General features: G+C 46.2%; 1 protein-coding gene across 2 annotated transcripts in view; it reads left to right on the top strand.

The window, feature by feature from the left end:
* The first annotated feature begins 3,719 nt into the window (after positions 1–3,719).
* The window catches only part of Fbp1 (fructose-bisphosphatase 1), a 30,185-nt gene continuing 14,030 nt past the window's right edge, over positions 3,720–19,874 (top strand). Inside the window, exons 1-4 of one of the 2 annotated variants that reach the window (XM_010636130.2) lie at positions 3,720–4,036; positions 4,237–4,334; positions 16,821–16,983; positions 19,201–19,293. In XM_010636130.2, coding sequence (XP_010634432.1) covers positions 3,965–4,036; positions 4,237–4,334; positions 16,821–16,983; positions 19,201–19,293 — 426 coding nt within the window. In that variant the 5' untranslated portion in view covers positions 3,720–3,964. The other variant, XM_010636129.2, reaches the window with a different exon arrangement.

Here is a 19,874-nt window from a genome sequence, read left to right as displayed (position 1 = left end):
CCCTCTTTGGGATTGCCTTTGTTGGACAGCACCCTCCTCCCATGCCATGCCCCTTTCCAGGATAGCCCATAGCTGATGACAGGAGTTATAACATTCTGGTCTCTTTGTGCCTCTTCTGGGCAGCTCTGTTAACAGATCAGGGATCTTAGGTGAGCTATTTCCAGGTTTTTGGTATCTCAAACAAAGAACTAAGCAGAACACTCACAAGAAGAAACAAGAGTAATATTTATTAAAGATGAAAGAAGTGAGGATACACTCCACAGGGTGGGATCAGGCCAGAGAGAGAGAGAGAGAGAGAGAGAGAGAGCTCATGGCCTTGTTAGGGGCGGGTCCTGGGAGTTTAGGAAGATCCACAGTTGGGGATTGACAGGAGTCATGACTGAGCCCACCGACTGGGAGGGGAAGTTCTTGACCATACAAGGTTTTGAGCTGATATGTCATGTTGTCCAAAGCCCACTGGGGTGGGTGTCAAAACCACAATGCAAATGAGGCTGGAGGTGGAATATAGGCCAAGGTCTTGTACTTTTGGCTTTGCACATGCCTGGGGACCTTAAGGGGAATAGAATGATCTTTTATGTGTTAAGTTCCTGATGTTTTCACATAGTTGTCCTTACTCTGCTTGGTTTCTTTCTCTGTCAGCTTTCTTTGTTTTGTCCTTGCTCTACCTCCTACCTCAGCTCTGCAGTCCCTGCAGGATGGGCTGAGCTCTTTACTACAACTGCAACATTTCCTTCTGATCTGACCTGCAGGGATAAGAAAATCAGCCTTTTCTTAAAAAGGAGACTAGCCCATGGGAGCATGGGGTGGAGCAGCGAGGTAAAGAAAAGGAAGGGTAGACTCAACATGATGTTGGAAGGAACACCAAGAGGTAAGTGGGTCCAGAGTACGTTGGAGAAAACATTGAGTTGAAGCCATGCGAGGAATAGTTGAAAATCCATAAACAAATAAAGGCCTATAAGCAATATGATAGCAATATTCATATATTTGACAGGCAATTAAATAGAGGCTGGATACAACTCATTCAGCTGGATTCCCCGGCTTCTGCTCTTAACCTACAATTGGTTCTCACATCATTTAGATCAAGTCACTACACTTTCCAGAACGGCTTCTCACTATACTACACATAGAACCTAGCATCTTGCTATGACCTGCAAGGTCTTTAAAAATCCATCCCTTGCCTCCTTTTCCAGCCTTACCTCCTATTGCCTTTCCCATACTGGCCCTTCTAGTTGCACCAGCCTTTTCTTGTTGTTCCTTGAATTTACCTCAGAGCCTTTGCATTTGCCACACTCTTTGCTTGTTCTTCTCTACCTCCTCTGGTGAGCTTTGCATTTGTTCCATTCCTTTTTGTTGTTAAGTCTTAGAACAAAGGTCATTTTCTAAGGCCTCCCTCCTTGATTAGTTTCTACCTCATTATCCTGTTTTATAATCTTCACAGCACTTTGCTTCCCAAAATGGTTTTGTATCTTTATTACGTGACCTTAGTTCCTATTTTTCCTCACAAAGAACACAAGGTTCAAATGGACAGAAATGTATCTCTCCTACTCATTATGGTAATCTCAGTACATGATGTGGTTTTGGCACACAACAGGTGCCCAGGAACTATTTGCTGAGTGAAAGAGTGAATAAACAGGGCCCAATAAGTAGCCCTAGAGCTAATAAGCGGCCAGTTTGGAGAGCAGATTTTCAAAGCTGCAGTAGGTGGCTTGAGCCTGTCCTATCCCTGTAGGATAGGACATGTGGAGGCATAATTGCCACCTAGCAGGACACAGAAAGCCAGTGGGGACATAGGGTTTGGAATCACACAGAGCAGTGTTTGTGTCTCGGTTCTGTCACCTCCTGGCTGGCCAGAGGCCTTGGACAAGTTATTTGCCCTTAGTTTCCTCATTTATAAAGATAAGTTTGATTAGAATTCACCAATAGCGCTTAGTAAAGCCCTTGGGGGCCAGGGATTCAGCTCCGTGGTTCTGCCGCCTGGCTTGCAAGTGAAAGGGCCAGAGTTCAATCCCTGGTACCAAAAAAGAGTAAAAGTAAAGCCCTTGGCTAGTGCGGAGTACTTAGCAAGTGCTGAGTAGATGTTAGCTTGACAGTATGGCTGTTAGTTTCTATCTCTCCAGTGACCACAGGCCCCATCTCCATTATCTGCTGAGTCCTCTTGAGTCCAGAGGAGCAGGGGACTTACTGGAGGGGCCATGCTGCTATAATTTGTCTCTCCTAAGAAGCTCTTGATATATTTCCCTATGACACAAACTAACTACTCTCCAAGGGGTGAAGTAGCAATGCCCTGGGTTCGACAGTGGTGGGAGGGGTGGTGAGTGACCCTCCAGACTGTTTCTGCTCACCTTGCCACCCCTGATTCAAACTTTAGCTAACCTCCTCTGTGGGAGCCAGATGAGGAAACTGGGCAATCCTGTGTCTTCACAGGACAGAGAGCGGTTACACATTTCCCACACCACTCGAGTCTACAACATGGCACCAAGTAGAGATCATTGTTCTGTGATAGAAGGGAAGAGATCATTACAACAGCAAAAGCAGCTCTGCAGTGGGGTGAGTGGAGCAGGAGGGAGAAATCCCACATTCGAGCACCGTATGCCAGATGGCTCCCTGGTACGTACCTCTCTCTGGTTCTGGCTAACAACCTGGTGACGCACACAAGTCTACGCTTTGACCCAGCGAAGGTGGTTACAGTTGGCCAACACATGGGAAGGATACAACTGTACTCCAGGGAAGTACCAGCCGAGGGTGCCAATTCCTTTGTCCCTTCAGCACTTTTGGATGGCCAGAGAACATCTTACCTCTGTGCAGAGCGCAGTTAACACTATCCATAGACGTCAGGAAGGTGATGTCCTCAAACCTACTGCACCTGCCTCTGCTTTGCCCTCCCAGCAGCCCTTTGAGACAGCAACAACCATCGGCCCAGTCTACAGATGAGCAAACTTGCTGAGTGAGGTCCTGCCACGTGTGCAGACTCACGGGGCCATAGCATGGCAGAGATGAGCCAGGCGCCTCGCTCTGGAGGCTGTGCCTTTAACTACCACGTGGAAGGGCTTACCCCGTGTGAGTGGTTTGCCCGCGGGCAAAGAGCTCCCCAGAATTGTAAGTGACAAAGATAAATCCCTGAACTGGACAGGGCTCTCTCCCCTGTGTGTCGTCCGTGTGGGGCTCTGACCCAGGCACTCTGCCAGTGCCATCCTATTCCACTCTCCCGACACCATCTGCAGGGTACAGATTCTCCTTTGTGCCTGCAACTATTTTCCTTGCAAACATTGAAACTACAGCCCTGGCAGCTTTTCAGTTCTAGGACTCTTGCGAAAAGGAGGCCTCTGAGGAAGACAAGGGACACGCGAATCCACTTGTCCCAACGTAAGTCAGTAAAGCCAGATGCCAGGGTGGGCAGAAGGCTGCCAGCCGAGAGCCCGTCTAGATGAGTGAGGGCTTCTCTGACTAGCTGTGCAGCACCAAGCAAGTTCCATAACCTTTCTGAACTTCTGTTTTATATTATAAAGAAGGGTGGAAATCACACCCTCCCTGGCAGGCAGGTGGTTGTGGGTGCTGAATAAGCAGGTGCAGGAGGCTCGAAGTCAGGGGCCACAGCTCAGGAGGCCGCCCCGGCCTGGCCGGGGTGCGGCGGGAGAACGAGGTGGCTGCATTGGGCGTGGTGGGTGCTGGAGTGGAAGAAGGAGCGCCCAGGAGGGATCGCGGACCTCGGACTTCGCTGGGAGATCAGAGCGGGCGGAGCGAGGGAGTTCCTGGGGCGGGGCGCGGGACCTGGCGCTATAGGCTCGCCTGGGACGCACCCCGCAGGGACTAGGCCTAGGCCGGCGGGGCGGGTGCGCTTTAAACTCTGCGGCTAGAGTGTGCGCGTCCTCTGACGCCAGGCTCCCGCCTCGCTCACTTGTTGCCCGCACCTGTGGCGCTCTCTTGCCGCCCACATCTGTCGCCCGCACCTGCAGCCCGGCCCAGCATGGCGGACCAGGCGCCCTTCGACACGGACATCAGCACCCTGACCCGCTTCGTCATGGAGGAGGGCCGGAAGGCTCGCGGCACTGGCGAGAGTGTGCGCGTCCTCTGACGCCAGGCTCCCGCCTCGCTCACTTGTTGCCCGCACCTGTGGCGCTCTCTTGCCGCCCACATCTGTCGCCCGCACCTGCAGCCCGGCCCAGCATGGCGGACCAGGCGCCCTTCGACACGGACATCAGCACCCTGACCCGCTTCGTCATGGAGGAGGGCCGGAAGGCTCGCGGCACTGGCGAGCTGACCCAGCTGCTCAACTCTCTCTGCACCGCGGTCAAAGCCATCTCCTCGGCGGTGCGCAAGGCGGGCATTGCGCAGCTGTAAGTCAGGCCTTGGGCCACGTCGTGTTTCTGCTTGTCCACCTGCCCGGCGGTCCGACGTTCGGCTCGCTGGGCCCCTTTCTGTTTGCCTGTCCACTTGTTTAACACCCGAGGATCTCCGTTTCTCTAGATGCTTGCTGGGCGGCACACAAACCCTCATTCCCCTTTCTCTTGACATGGGGGTGCCTACCTGAGTACCTGAGCGGCAGGTGCACCCCTACCCCCCAGGTGCTCACCTGAGTAGACTGCCTCAGCACTCCGCTTTGTCCCCCCAATCAGAGACTCAGACAGGAAAGTGCAAGCTGGGGTGGGGGGAGTCCGTTCTGTTCCTCTCCTCTGCCATTCCTCCCCTTTGGAACTGGGCCTCCCTGTTGGGCCAGGGTGGTGGGTGGGTGGGAGGTGGGAAGCCCGTGTGCCCAGGACAGAGGAGCAGCAATGCTTGGGGCCCCGCGCTCCACAGGCTGCCCCTGTCTAGAGCACACTCACCTGTGGACTTCGGAACCTCTACCCATTAGCAGTATGGTTTGTGCAGCCCTTGCCCAATTCATGAGGGGCTCGAAATGAACTAGGGAGTCCCTCTTAGACTTCAGTGTGACAGGAATGATGGGGATCTTGTTAAGATGGGGACCCTCTTTCAGTAGGTCTGAGTGGGGCCTGAAATTCTGCATTTTCAAGAAAGTCTCTTGTTATGGGGGTGCCGATGCTGCTGGCCCACAGATCCCACTGTGAGTGGTGAGGGGCCAGGGAACATGGGGACGCCTTCTGGTGATGCTTTTTGGTGTTTTGTTTTGTTTCTTTGGTGCCGGGGATCAAACTCAGGTCCTGGAGCTTGCGAAGTAGTTAGCGGAAACACTGAGCTACATCCCTGGCCCGGTAATGCTTTTTGTAAGTCACACAACAACCTGTGGTCTGTTCTTGTGTGCCCATGTATTTTTATATCTCATTGGAACTTACTGTAACTGAAAGGTACCTGGGTCTTCAGATCACCCATATGCATTCCTAACATTATCTATACATTTTGCAAAAAATGACACTTGCTGCTCATCGCTGCTCTGGAAAAAGGCAATCCTGCTACTTTGGAAAGCACTTCTACATTTTTAAAACCTTCCCCAGTAGCACAATCTGAATTCCTTTTTCTAGTAAGCTCTGGTCCCACAGTATAGGTTGGTTTAGCTAATTCTTAAGAAAGAATTATAGGGGCAGGTTTGTTAAGGAAAGGGATGACCATTACTATTTTACCTCTATCCCCTCTTAATAAGACACTTCTAAAGATTCTTTAGTAGAGACACTCAGGCAAGCTCTTACTTCAAATTTAATTCACAAGTATATGTAGCTTTAACCCTCTTTGAGGAACAGGGTGCTCTTTTAAAAAACAATGTTTGTAATTTCTTATATTGTTCTTCAAAGTGTCAGTACCCTTCACAATCCCAGGAAACTCAGAAGCACAAAATCTGCTTTGGGGTGTCCCACCTTTTAAGTAACTCAAGTAGTGGGACCCAGGAAAGGGGTGTTTATAATTACATGAAATGTATGCTTTTAGACTACATAGTTGTGAACACCAGTTTTTAAAATAATCTTGCTGTTATTGTTATAACTGCTTAGTGAGTTGCATTCATTGACCAAAAATAATAATAATAATAATAATCAGCAAATCACTCAAAAGAACACAAAGGAAAAAGTGAAGCCCATCCCTATCCATTCTCTGAGGTATTTACTGCTAATCATTTTCGAGTTATTTTCTGAGATGCTTCTTTATAAATTTATATATGAACATATATTTATCCTATATGCAAATAGCAAACAAAATTGGATAGCACTTAGTTTACTTTTCTGCAGTTTGCTTTATTATGCAACCCTTTATAATGCACATCCTTCGGTGTCAAGGCTTACAAAATCTACTCCCTTCTTTTCATCTATCACACGGTGTTCCACTGCTCAGCTATATCATGAGTTATGGGACTCTCATAAATGTCTCTATTTGGGGACATTTGGGTTCTCACTGCTCTTTGGCCATCACAGCGTTGGAACAAGTGTTGACCCCTGGCAGTGCAGGTTGCTGTTGGGGAGCACCAGAATCATGACACATGAAGACTCATGTGGGAAAATAATGCTCTCCGTGTGATGTGTGGTCAGACAGGTAGCAAGAAGACAAGATCTCCAGCCGGGCCTCCAAATTACATTCATGACAGGCTTTGATATGTTGGTGAAGAGCCCACACACCTGCAAAGAGCTTATTAGTGCTTAAGATTCACCCTAGATGTGCAAGCACCCAGAGGGATGGGATGATCACAGATGTGCGAGAATGTTACCAAGACCAGTTTATAGAACCACCCAGGACATCTCATCAGGGAGTCATCGAGAGCTGAAGCATAAGGCGTAATGTGCCCACACTCTACATTTCCCTCTCTGCCAACCTAAAGTTGCCCTTATGCTCACTTTCATTGTTTTCTAATGAGGCAATCTAAGAATAATAGTTTTGAACTGAAAGAGACATAAGCTACCTAATCCAGTTTTCTCCTTGTACAGATGAAGCTTTGAGGCCAGGGAAGATTGGTTTGGCCTGTGGCCCAAATCTCCAGAACCCAACCTTCAGACCTTTTTCCCACTACACCACATGTCTCTTCCTTTATTTAAAAAAAAGAGCATTGGCTAGGGGTATAGTTCAGTAGCATAGTGCTTGATTAGCATGCACAAGGTCCTAGATTTAATCCCCAGCACCACAAAAAGAACTTTAAACCTCACCAAACTAAATTTCATTCATTAGTTACACTCATGGTAAGAATGACATCCCAAGGACGACTACAAACATGGCCTTGAAGCTTTATCTCCAGGCTTTTGCTCCCCACTACTCACTGTCTGGAGAGAGGGCATGCGTATCCATGCCAGGAGTGAACAGCCTTCTGTTTATCCAAACAGTGAATAATCTGTGAGTCCAGCTGGTAAATTCATGGTTCCAGTGTCAAATTCAAGTGCTTTCCCACTCCTTTGTTGGTCTTGGAGTGGCCTACACTTTTTGTCTCTGTAGAGTTGGAGCATAGCTGACTTCCCTTTATACGCATTTCCAAATCGCTGCCTGAAGAATGCACTGGTTCCATGCCATTTAATAAACTGATACTGAACACCCACAGTGTACAAAGTTCCAAAAGAGATTGAGACATGAAATGACACAGAGCTTACTCTGGAAGAAAAATAAGGCAAGTGTAGAATTAGATATGAAACATAATGTGGTTCTGAAAGCTGCAAAGTTTCATAGCATTTACAGAATTAAGATTCAGGTGCAAACGATCATGGCACATTAAAGCTGGCATTTAACCGTGGGCAGTTAAAAGATGGTCACAGGGTCTGATGGCTGCACAACAGTTCAGGCTGGGCAGTTATGTGAGGAGAGTCTCTGAGTTGGGAAAGTGTTCCTGCAGGAGATGCTCATTTGATTTGACCAAGACATGGTGCACATTCGCTGGGCATTGTGGATATAAAATTCTGGGTACCTTGGAGAAGCATCCAATGGTAAGTGTGATCACTTTACAATTTTGGGCATTTGCAAAGAAGAGACTAAAGGTTGTTGACAAGTTTTTTTTTAGTAGGGTGGTGGCTAAATTAGAAGGTATGGATGGAAGCCTATCGTTGGAAAATATTTAGAAAATCAATGGGAAAGAGGACAACTAAAAGTAAGGGACAGCTAGAGCTGCAGCACAGTGGGGAGAACTTGGGTGACATTGGAGTCTGAGCAGGGATTGGATGAGAAGGACAGGGAGGGGGAATTCCCAGAGAGCTGGTTCTAGCAATGGAGAGCAGAGCCATGCCACCGAAAAACAAAACATACAAAAAAGGAAATTCCCAAGAAGGAGCTGGTTTTTAGAAGCCAGGGAGGAACAAGAAGATGAATTCAGCGTTTTGAACTTGAGGGCTTAGAGAGCGACGCAGTTGGTGATAGCCAGGCTGAAGATGGATGTGCCAATCTGGTATTTGGACATGAACTGCTCATCAAAGATTTGGCAATGGGGTTTTGGAACATTCACCCCAAGGCAGAGAGGAAGAGAAGATCCTGAAGAAGACAGGAACGTGCACATGCTGGAGAGAGGAGGAGCCGAGCTAAATTTCTTGGCTCTGCCATTTAATTTCTGTGAGAATATGGGCATTTGATGTTAACTTCTCCAAGCCTCCACTTGTTCCTCGTGAGATTGAGACAGCTGGTTTTTCACCCTCAGAGGGTTTAAAACTGAGCATACTAATTGAATATCAGCGTCATCACTGTTTTCCTAAAGTCTACTCCTCTTTTTAAATAAACTGTTGTTTTAATATTTTTACTTTTGCAATTTTAGCAGAGGCCCAGGTGCACATAGCAGGCGTATACGCCAGGCTAGATCAGCATGTGTTTAAACAATACTGCACCTCAGAATGGTTACGGGAGCACCCTCCTGTCACACCCAGCTCGTGTCCAGAAAGATTACTCGAGATGTGAAGTCCTCCGTGTTGTTTGATGAAAGAAGATAATAGAGAAATTCAGTGATCACTTTGGAATTACAGGTCAGCTCATACATGTTTAAGCTTATTTTCAAATTTTCAGAGTTTATGTCTCATCCCACGAGAGCAGCCCAGCCAGCCACTTATAGCCCTGTTTGCCCATTTTCAGCCCACGTGATCACACTGAGGTTGGATCATGACCTTGAACACTGCTTGGTTGGCACCTCTTCAATATATTTCTGAACTAACCCTTGGATATTTCTGGCAGGGTGAGTGGTTGGTCATTTACCATGAAATCAATCAACAAGTCAGTGTTACCTTGGACTCTAGTGATAAGGATGAAATAATAATCTACCTAGTTTTTTCCTCAGTTGGGTATTCTGAAAATGTGCTTAGTTGTTTTGCGGTCGATCTGCTGCTTATGCTCTGTTGTGCTGGCGCCGGGAGGAAATGGTCCTAAGTCAGTTAGCCAATCAAGGAAGCCGCAGAGGCCTTGTCCTTGGGTGTGGCAGGTCCTGAGGCCCTGACTGCAATCCCTTTATCTAGTACTGTGCTCCAGAAATGCCGTGAAAGGCAGTTTTCCTTGGTCAGCATAAATCTGCATGTATCAAAGACTTCATGGCCGTGAAAAGGCTTGTCCCATTTTAGAAACCATTTGCAAACTTGACAGAAATGCTAACATTTAGTCCAAATTCCCAAGGATTTCAAAATACTGGGCAAATTAACCTATGTTTCAAGAACTTCCCCAGTCTATGAATTAAAATGATTTCTAGTGTTTTCAATCTTTCAGTGAGGTTTATAGAAAAAGCTGAAGATGAGATATTATGGACCGCTTCTCAAATCGAATTTTGGTCTCCAAACAACTCCAGAGAAAGAACTTTTGTGCCCCTGGGAAAAGTCACAGGGGCTTAAATCTGGACAGTGGTCTTTCCCTACTTTAATTAGTTGGGCTTCAGGGCCAAGTGGTTTGAATAAATTTGAAGTGAAACGTCATAAGCACCTCAAATGACGTAATACCCCCAATGAGACCTTATCAAATGTAAATCCCAATTACTCTGGCATGCCTATCTTCCCAGGAGTTGCCTTGAAAAACTAGTTTAGAGGAAGACTCTCCTCTCATCCACACCGTCAACCAATCCTTACTGATGGAGGCCTGAGGGGGTCTATTAAGAGCAATAACAGATGCTTCTGAAACCCATCATTATCCAGCATCCTCAGAAACCTGGCCAGGTACAATCAATCAGAGAGTCTGGACAATTCACTGGAGCTAAAAGAGAAAGGCAGAATTTGAACCCAGGACTTTTTAGCACTCATTTCTTCCCAGGATCCACCTTGCTTCTCAGCATGGATGCGTAATGTCAAAGGAATTAGGGGAACAGTCATATTCTGTATACACTTGCCTCTTCACCAGGTAGTATTCTGACCCCTTTACCTGTATCAATTCATTTTATAGCCTCTCTATATATACTGTATATGCTGTAGATATACTGTATTCTCATATTCCGGAGGTAGAAGCAAAGCTCACCAATGCTAATTGAACTGCACAGAGCTGCTTATCGTATAGCACAGCTAGGATTTGAACCCCCATGGTCCAAAGTCCCAGTCTGTGGCCTTGACCATTACACCCGCTATCTCCTGATGAACTACCTGGCTGGAGGGAAAGACCACTGCACTTGCCCTGACACTAAGTTTGTACAGCAAGCATACTTTTATCAAGAGGCCTGTTAATCTGCAGTGGTTATATCAGGGTTGGCAGCCTTGAGTGGTTGAGATGAAGGAAGGCATCACCAATCACTAGGTTTAATGGAGTTTACAATCTTAGGAGTCCTTGGGCTCCTGTATTATTCTCTAAATGAATGCATCCATTCAAAAAATGAGCATTAACATGTCTGGGCCTTATTCCAGATGCTAAGGATACATAGTGAAAGCATTAAACATCTCTTTTCCAGGCTCAAGAGCTAGAAGGCCTTTGTTGTTCCAGAACTGTGTCAAAAGTGCCATTTAGGTCCAAGAGTTTTGGTCCTATCCAAGAACACCTTCACACTTACCAGCCTCCCGGGCACCAACTTAAGACCTCACCAGGAAAAAAAAAAAAAAAAATCAGGCTGTCTATACAGATCTAATTGTGTCCACTCCCAAGTTGGCACTTTTGCACAAAACAGGTGGGGGCCACATCCTCTGATATCAGGGTTGTGGGTGGCACTTTCAAGGATGGCAGTGAATCTGTACCCTCCCTCCCAGTGGCTCCTGTAAAGAGTGAGTGGTCCCTAAGGCCATGGGAATGATGCACCGTGGAAGACGCGGACTCACTTGATCCTCTCAGGCTGGGAGTTGGGAGACCAGACCCTCTCCGCCTGTGATGCCCTGTGATGTCGCTCACTGAAAATGTTGCCCAGGCTCCAGCATCATGGATGTGCTCCTATCACCTGACCCCGAACGTACCAGGAGCAGGAATATGCCACATGTTATTCAGCTCTGCTTTTTCTTTTAAAGAACCCAACCCTCATATTAAAATTGCCCATAAGATTATGTGTAACTATATACTTGTTTTATAAATTTAAGTCAAGAGATTTAAAAATATATAAATACTACATGAGTAGTGTTTTTCATTACTCTCTTTTCTAGCCTCAAGTGTATCTTAACTTTGTTTTAGATAGGTCCTGGGTCTTCTTGAATAGTACACTTTAAAAGCTTGTCCTATCCATTTCAAGTTTTGCAAAGCCAGCTAAAATCTGCAGATGCCTGAAAGTACCTGAAATTTGCTTGACTTTGGGCCCTGATTCAGGGTTCCTGCTGGCTGCCTGGTTTTACTTCTTGCTGTGGTAGTAGGGCATTTACAGTTGGTTGCTCACATTAGCAGCCAGTGGGCCTCAGGTCTTGTTGGCTTTCTGCCCATTCCTTCTGTGGAAAAGCCACCAGGCATTTTTCTTTTTACATCCCTTATGCTCTGACACTTCTCTTTTGAGGCCCTCAAAACAAAGTTGGAGAAAATGCATGACATTACTTTTCCCTTCTGTAATAGCTCTCACTTTGGGTAAGGTTGTTGGCAGATTAAATCACTGCCTGCATGATCTGCTCCTGGGGACCTCTTTTCCGTTGGGGACTGGGAAGAGAGTGTGAAGCCTAGGTGTGTACAACTTGCAGAAGTTGACCCGTTTCTTCACTGTTTCAGCTTGTTCCTCTCTCTGCGTTGGCTGAGAGGCACAGTTGGTCCCAGGGAAAGCTGTTTTGTTCAGGGTTATATGATGCTTTCCCCATATCCCTGCAGCCTTATTGACTGCCTTATTCGGCCCCAGGGAACTAATCTGGAGGATTTGTCCCATCTGGAGCAGTTGCTGCCATCCATTCCCATCACAACCACCGGCGTGGAGGCCGCTCTCCAACAGGACAGGACTCGAGGGCCAGTCTTCCCAGAGCAGCCACGTGGGGGACACAGTCCATTCACTCTCACAGCCCGGGTTCAGTGGGTGGAGTAGAGACCCAGGGTTCTCACCAGGTGGGAGCCAAGGCCCCTACCTGCTGTTGGTCCTGCAGGCCACCACACGCTCCATGTGCTCAGAACAGAGTGGAGGCACCTGCTAATCTGCCCTGCAGAGCCTGTGCAGAGTGTGACGGTGTTAGTTACTTTTCTCTCATTGCTGAGACAAAGTACCTGGCATCCAAAAGCTAAAGGGAAGGGGTTTATTTGACCGGGATGGCAAACATCACAGAGGAGAAACACCATAGCACGCACAAGGTAGCAAAAGCAATAAGGGAGTTTACAGCATCTCTCTGCCCCCTTTATCTTATTCGGACCACTGTGATTAGCACAGTGCCAGGCAAATCACTCACATGTAGAGGTTTACACACCCTTAAACCCCAGCATCACACACTCTGGATTCAACTATCTCTGAAAAAGAAGGTCCTGCCTCATCTGCATGAGGCTTTGGGGGGACATCTGAACACAAACCATAACAGTGACCGATCAGCCAGATCAGTACATTTCTAAAAACGTAAAAGAAAACAAACTATGTGTTTTTCAGATAGCGCTGTGAGGATTTTTTTGAATGGCTTTTCTTCTCTGTCAAAGTCACAAAAGCCTTTCCTGCTTCTGATTTTTGATGGGCCCATGGAAAAAGAGAGTTCAGAGAGTTCTTCCCTTCTGAGGGTCCCCCCAGGCATGTGGAAAGAAATTACCCATCTCTATTTGTCATCATGTCCATGATTCCTGGTCAGAAATTTGCAGCACACTGTGAGAAATATAGGGCCCAGCTAACTTTGTGTACTGAGATGTGAGTCAAAGACTATCCTAAGATTTCTTACCAACATGGTAGCATTATTGGCTGGTAGTCTGAAAATGTGTTCTCCTGAACCTTGTTTCTACCTTCAAATAATGTGTGTGTGTGTGTGTGTGTGTGTGTGTGTCTTCATGCACATGCACATGCATGTATTTTCTTGAAGGGTTCTTTAATGTCCGGGCTCCCAGGGCAGGGGATCCTTCAGTCGCATAGCCTAGAAAAGTTTTACACTGAATGACTTTGAGGGGCTCAGAATAATTTATCTCTAGAATGATCTTTCCTGTTAGAACAGGAGAAGGACTCTAACAGGGTAAAGAGAGGTTGGAAGAAAGCTGGAAAAACCAGCCTAACCCACTGGCCATCACCCAAAGGTGTAATGGAAACCCTGAAGGCAGAAGGAGCTGGAGAAGTGGCTGGTTGCCTGCCATGTTTGGTGGTTGATTTCAGGGCTGGCTTTGGTGAGGGTCCCCTGCACTGCTCGTCCCTGCTGTGTGTGAACGGCCCACACTAGACCATCACAAATAGGTTTTGCCACCTACTGTAACCCGTGTTTCTCAGCATGTGGGTCCCTCTGTGACTTCAGGGTAGAAGCTCTCTCAGAATCTCGGAGCGGAAATGAGGAAACCCGGTTTGTGGTCTTGGTTTGGCAAGTCCTATCTCCTGACACTGACTGGAACCTTTCACAGCCCAGGGCACAATCTAGGGTTATGGAACCTGCTTTGAGCCTCATTTCAATTTGGCCAAATGCTATGTCTGCAAGTGTAGGAAATGCAGAAACTAATCTCAGCAACCTTGAATGGGACACAGTTACGGGATAACTTGTTTATTCTGGCTGGTGGAACCAGACCCAGAGTCCTGCAAACCAGGTCTGGCATTGTGTGAGAAAGAAAAGCTTTCTTCTCTATGTCTCTTCCTCCTCTGGAATTTAAGTGCTTCCTGGATCCAGGCCTCATTGGAAAAAGATCTCAAGTTTTAAAGTTACACATATAAATATGCAGATAGTGCCTTCCCCCTTCCATTTGGAAAGCTGTGAAAACCAAATTTAGATGTCTGGAGGAATTATTAGCATGAAACTCTTCTTTGAAGCCACTACTGGCCAAGTTATTTGGGATTGTCTGGGGATTTTTCATACCCTCCCTTTCTTCTGAAAAATAGGCAAAATATTATTTTGCTCGAATGCTTCCATGAGACTTTCCTTGACCATAGAAAGTAACTAATTACCCACCCTTATTTTATTTTAGGACAATGAACATCTGCCCTCTCTGCCACGATGTCATTCATCCTGAGACACTTGCTTCTTGTCTGGACTCACTAGAACAGACCCTCCACCAGGGCAGGGATCTCACCTGTCCTGTTCAGCACTATATACCCAGCACAACAGGGCCCCAAGAAATATCTGTAGAATGAATGAAAACTTGAAGAGGCCTCTGGAAAGCTTCTAAGAAAAAGGAACTATGCTATCTAAGCAGGTGGAACTTGGCTCAAATTGTGAAATAGGCCTTTCCTTCCCATGTGTATGGCTTGGCTATGATTTGCATCCCCCTAGGGCCCATGTGCTGGGAGCTTGGTCCCCAGTGTGGTGGCTTAGCAAGGGGGTGAGATCTTAAGGAGGTGGCAAGACTGTCATGTCACCCTCCTCCTGCCTTCCCGTCTCACCGTGTGACCACTCCGTACCATGAACCACTGACACTGTGGTACCACTGTCATAACAGGATGCAGCCAAGGGGACCCTCACTCACTAGAACCATGGCCCCTCCAAACTGTGAGCTAGATAAATTGATTTTCTTTAGAAGTACCTAGCCTCGGGTGTTTTGTTATAGTAATGAAAATGACCTAGCTCATCATGCTTGCTTTAAGTGCCCTCCATCTGCCTAATGCATTCAACCCCCTTCCCCAGCTTCCCAAGCATCCCTGGAGTTGAGCTGAGCCTGCACCTATCTGTGGCCAAAGGCTGTGCTAAGATTGACCCTCTGTGTACATTAACTCTCGTACTCTTCCGACAGCGCTGCAGGGCAGGTGTGATTTCCCTCTCTGGGAACGTGTGAGAAGGGAGAGAGGCTCACAGAAGGCAGGAGACTTGCAGAGCGGAGGCTGTGCCTGGTTTCTGTCTTCATGCGCACATTTTTGTCCATCACTGTTGTTCACCCTTTTGAATCAATAGTGATTTTAGTGGTGGAGGTGATTTTAGAGGCCAGTGAGGGAGATGTACTTGGATTGGTGGCCCCTGCCAGACCTCTCTGAGATGCCTGGACTTTGGCTGCCTTCTTCCTCCAAGGGCTGGCTTTGCAACTGAGTTAGAAAGAGAAAATGTGGAAAGAGAACCCCAAATCCGGAAACATGGGCCACATTAGCAGTCCGATAGACGACTTGGTCTTTTATTCATGAATTAAGAGTGATAAAGTAAAAAAAGAAGAGGCCAGGGCCAGGGATTTAGCTCAGTGGCACTGCGCCTGCCTGGCTAGAGCAAGGTCCCGAGTTCAATTCCCGGTACCAAAAAAAAGAGGCCGGGGGATAGGGGATGGGACACCGTTTTCTAGGCTAAGAAAGGGGTGGTGCCAAGAGTGGCTGACACGGATAAAAGGACTTGGTGGGACAACTGGGGTCGCTCCCTTAGACACAGTCAGGCCAGACCAGGCATTGGGGTTTGAATAGTTTCTGTTTTACCAACCTAGACACAAGCAAGTTTTGTGTTGGGGAAGCATGTTTTCAGGAGCTAAGAGCGACAGTCACTGAAGCAGTGACGATCAGTTCTCAGGGAAACGCTCAGTGATCGCACCGAGGGTGTGATTGTTCCCTTAGCATCCACTTTGTGGCATCTTCAACACTCGCCTCTCCTTTTCCTTTTAGACTGTTCTGTGCCTCCATCCTGTAAAACACGCCTCCCTTTCTGTGTTTTTATTTAACCCCAGGCTGTGACAACCCATCTCTCCCCTCGTTCTGATAAGCCAGCCTACATTTCGGACAGCTCTTGGAGTCTAGGAACTCTACAGCGACTTGCAAGTCGCTTGTAAACAAAGTACAAACTTTGGGCTCCTCATGCCTTCCATTTCCTAGGACTCCCTCCAGAGGCTGTGGGGCACCTCGAGAGCCCCCCCACCGCAGCCAGGGAGCCCAAGGCAGCATCTCACTTGCATTCTGCCTGTGTGATTTGGAGAAGCCCAGAAGTATCTCAGAATCTGACTTTGTGAAACCAGTGAACGCTCCTTTTCCTTCAGTGTCTTTGCAATTGTAAAGCTGTAGAATCCATTGAATTAGCTGATATCTCGGGCTCACTCCAACCCAGGCTCCTTACTCTCTATGTCTCTCGAGTGATTCATTTAACCCGTGTGTTGCTTCTTGGCAGACACAAGTAAAAACACAAAAATCTCCAACTTTTCCTGGATAAAGCATGGAATATATATGGTAATAAACATTTCACGGGGGAAGTATGTTAACCAAAAGTACTTTTTACAGGGTGCTTATGTGCACCATCACAGAAAACAGAAAGGTTAAGAAATGGATTTGGCCACAGAACTGTGTGAGTACCATGAGGGGTACTGGGCAATGGGAGTGGGTAATAGTACTTTTTTTTTTTTTCTCTAGGAGCCGATCCAGAGCAACAACGCTTTCTTGTTGGACTTCTTCCAAACTAAGTGTCTTCTTTCCTTTTTTCCAAATCCTCCTTACTGCTTACTTTCGGGGTTTATAGATACATCTGCACATTCTGGCGGCCGTGGCTTATTTTTTGTGGTTCTCTTCCCTGTAGCTATGGCATCGCTGGCTCTACCAATGTGACAGGTGATCAAGTTAAGAAGCTGGACGTCCTCTCTAACGATCTGGTTATGAACATGCTGAAGTCGTCCTTCTCCACCTGTGTCCTCGTGTCTGAAGAAGATAAACACGCCATCATTGTAGAACCTGAGAAAAGAGTGGGTCTGGACTTCCACTATGGAGGGTTTTAAAAATGCAACCATTTTCCTTTTTAGCTGCATAAACAACTTCACTTGTTTTTCCAAGCTGGGTTCCTAGGAATCGCCTCAGATCATTCCTGTTGTCTCTTTGCTGATTCCTCCTTACCACCATGTCTCAAGTCTGTCCTGCAGCACCTCAGTTCATGCCATCCACATCTCTCATGGACACCCATCCCTACGTGTTCCTTACCACGTTCAGGTCTCGCTTCTGGGGACTCCTTCTGCTACTTCTCCGTCCACGGAGTTCCCAACCTTCACACGGGACCTCGCTACCAGTTTGAGTCAGCTCCACTTTTCATCGCTTTTTTTTTCAACCACTGGAATTTATGATTTGCCTATTGGTCTGACTGCTTCTTGAGGGCAGAGAACAAATGATATTTACTTCTTTATCCCAACATCTAACACACTGCCTGACACATGCACCGGTGGCAAACCTATGGCAAGAGTGCCGCTGCCGGCTTTTGCATCACTGAAAGCTCTGAAAGGTTCGCCACGGCTGTGTACGGTCTTCATAACAGCAACTGTTAGAATGGCGGTGTATATACAGCTTTGATAAAATGATTGCAATGAAAAGTGACTTTTAGAAGTACAGTTATATGGACTTACTGTCTTTCCCTGTTTGAGATGAACAGGGATTATGGAAGAGTAGATTTTGAAAGGAAACCAGCCAGGCATGGTGGCGCATGCCTGTAATCCCAGCACTTGGGAGGCTGAGGCAGGAGGATCGCTATGAGTTCCAGACCAGCCTGGGCTACATAGTGAGTTCCAGGTCAGTCTCAACTACATAGTGAGACCCTGTCTCAAAAAACCATAAAAATCCAAAAAAAAAACCCCAAACAAACAAACCCCAGAAGACATATCAAAGAAACTGCCTGTCTTGTCTTGCCCTTAGTAAGAGTGTAGGAGCCACATCTTATTAGCTTGTTTTGCTAAAAAACTAAAAGTTCATGTGTTGGAGCCGGGGATTTAGCTCAGCAGTGCCGCCACCTGCTCCGCAAATGCAAGGTCCTAAATTCCATCCCCTGTACCAAAGAAAGAAAAGAAAAGAAAAAGAATGACATAAATGATATGTGATGGGACTTTTTAAAAAGTTCATGTGTTTTTGTTTTTTGCTTTTTTTTTTCTTGCTGGGCCTTTCATAGTCCATGGCAATTTGAGGAACAGGTTCGATGGTGAACATTCTCTCTCAGTCACCCCAGACTTCTCTGACCGCAGTGCCTGTGTAGTAGGCATGTTCCCATTTTCCCAGTTTACACTTTTTCTTGCATCCGAGAGAGGGATGATTTTTAAAAAGCAAGAGGTCCGGGGATTATAATCTGGGAAACAACATTTTGAAACCACATTTAAAGAGATTAACTTGGAGACAGAAAATTTCCCTGCGACGTGCTGGTAAACTGGCTCTCTCAAAAAGAGAGAAGCTTTATAGTACTTAGCAAATTCCAGAGTGTGAACTCAGAGAATGAGTTTGAGCTACCAGTGTGACACCCCTGAAAACAGAGTTGGAAGAGATGTCTGCAATCACCTCTTGAGATCTGATACCAGGTGGCTCCAGCACATTGCTGACAATCCCGCTCAAAGAATGGATCTTTGATGGTCCCATTGCAGCGGAGGGTTACTTCCTTTGTGAGTCGCACTTGAGATGTTGGTGAGAACTCTTACTGCAGCCTCATGTGGCAGCTAGAAGAACTGCAGAAGTTTTGTTTTGTTTTGTTTTGCTTTTAACTGTTCTGAATTTTCCTACCCTTACAAATAAAGTGAAACAAATGAGTAACTTTATGTCCCTTTTTCCTTTGGTTGCCAGGACTCAAAGGAAAATTATGATTCAACTATATAAATTATTTAAGAAATAATGGCTTGTCTGTATTCTTTCACCTTGCCCTATACTTCCTAATCTATATGGTGTTTTCTCTGCCTACTGATCTTTTGATTTACATAGACTCAAATCTTGTCTTCCATAACCAAGTATAAATAAGTAAGATCCGTGCTTCTTGAAATTACCTCTAGGGCTGGGTATTTAGCTCAGTGGTGCTGCCGCTTGCCTAGAAAGCACAAGGTCCCAAGTTCAATCCCTGGTACAAAAAAAAAAAAAATCCCTCTAAAGTTTCACTTTTTCTGTTTAGTGTTTACTACCCCCATTACCATACTTTAAAACTGTATTTCTTTCTCTTTGCTCAGGGTAAATACGTGGTCTGTTTTGATCCCCTTGATGGCTCTTCCAACATCGACTGCCTTGTGTCCATTGGAACCATTTTTGGGATCTACAGGAAGGTAAAATGTACACCAAGCACCTGGTTTGGGATCCAGAGAAAAGTTAGGGGGTCGAGGATATCCAGGCTTTTCACAAAGGAGGAGCAGAGAGAATGTGCAGTGTGAAACTCTGAGGATGGAATAGACTTGTTTGTCAAGATCTAACTTTTCTAGCATTAACTGCAGTAATGACCCATGAAGTTATTAAAAGAAATATAGTAGGAAAATGTGGGTGGAAATGGAAGACTATTTCCTTTTTTACAACTGTAACTCCTTTGTTTTATGATGGAAAGGAGATTTTTTTCTTTAAAAGACTGTATAGGGCAGGTTAGGCAATGATATTATATAAACTAAGAATTGTGAGAGTATGACATTTGAGATTATTTATGTAAAATCATCCTTTAAATCATCTAAACCGGGGGTCTACAACTATGACAGGCCCTGCTACCTTCCTGCACATCTATCCACTGCCTAATTTGTATGACTATTTTACATTTTTAAATTATTGAAAAATCTAAATAATAGTATTAAATTGACCCATGCAATTTATTTTTTCACTGACCACAAATAAAGTTTTACTGGCATGTGGTCATATTCATTTG

This window comes from Fukomys damarensis, unplaced genomic scaffold (assembly GCF_012274545.1).
Source record: "Fukomys damarensis isolate Sample0158 unplaced genomic scaffold, DMR_v1.0_HiC HiC_scaffold_27, whole genome shotgun sequence".
NCBI lineage: Eukaryota > Metazoa > Chordata > Mammalia > Rodentia > Bathyergidae > Fukomys > Fukomys damarensis.
This window is presented reverse-complemented; position numbering and strand designations above follow the sequence as displayed.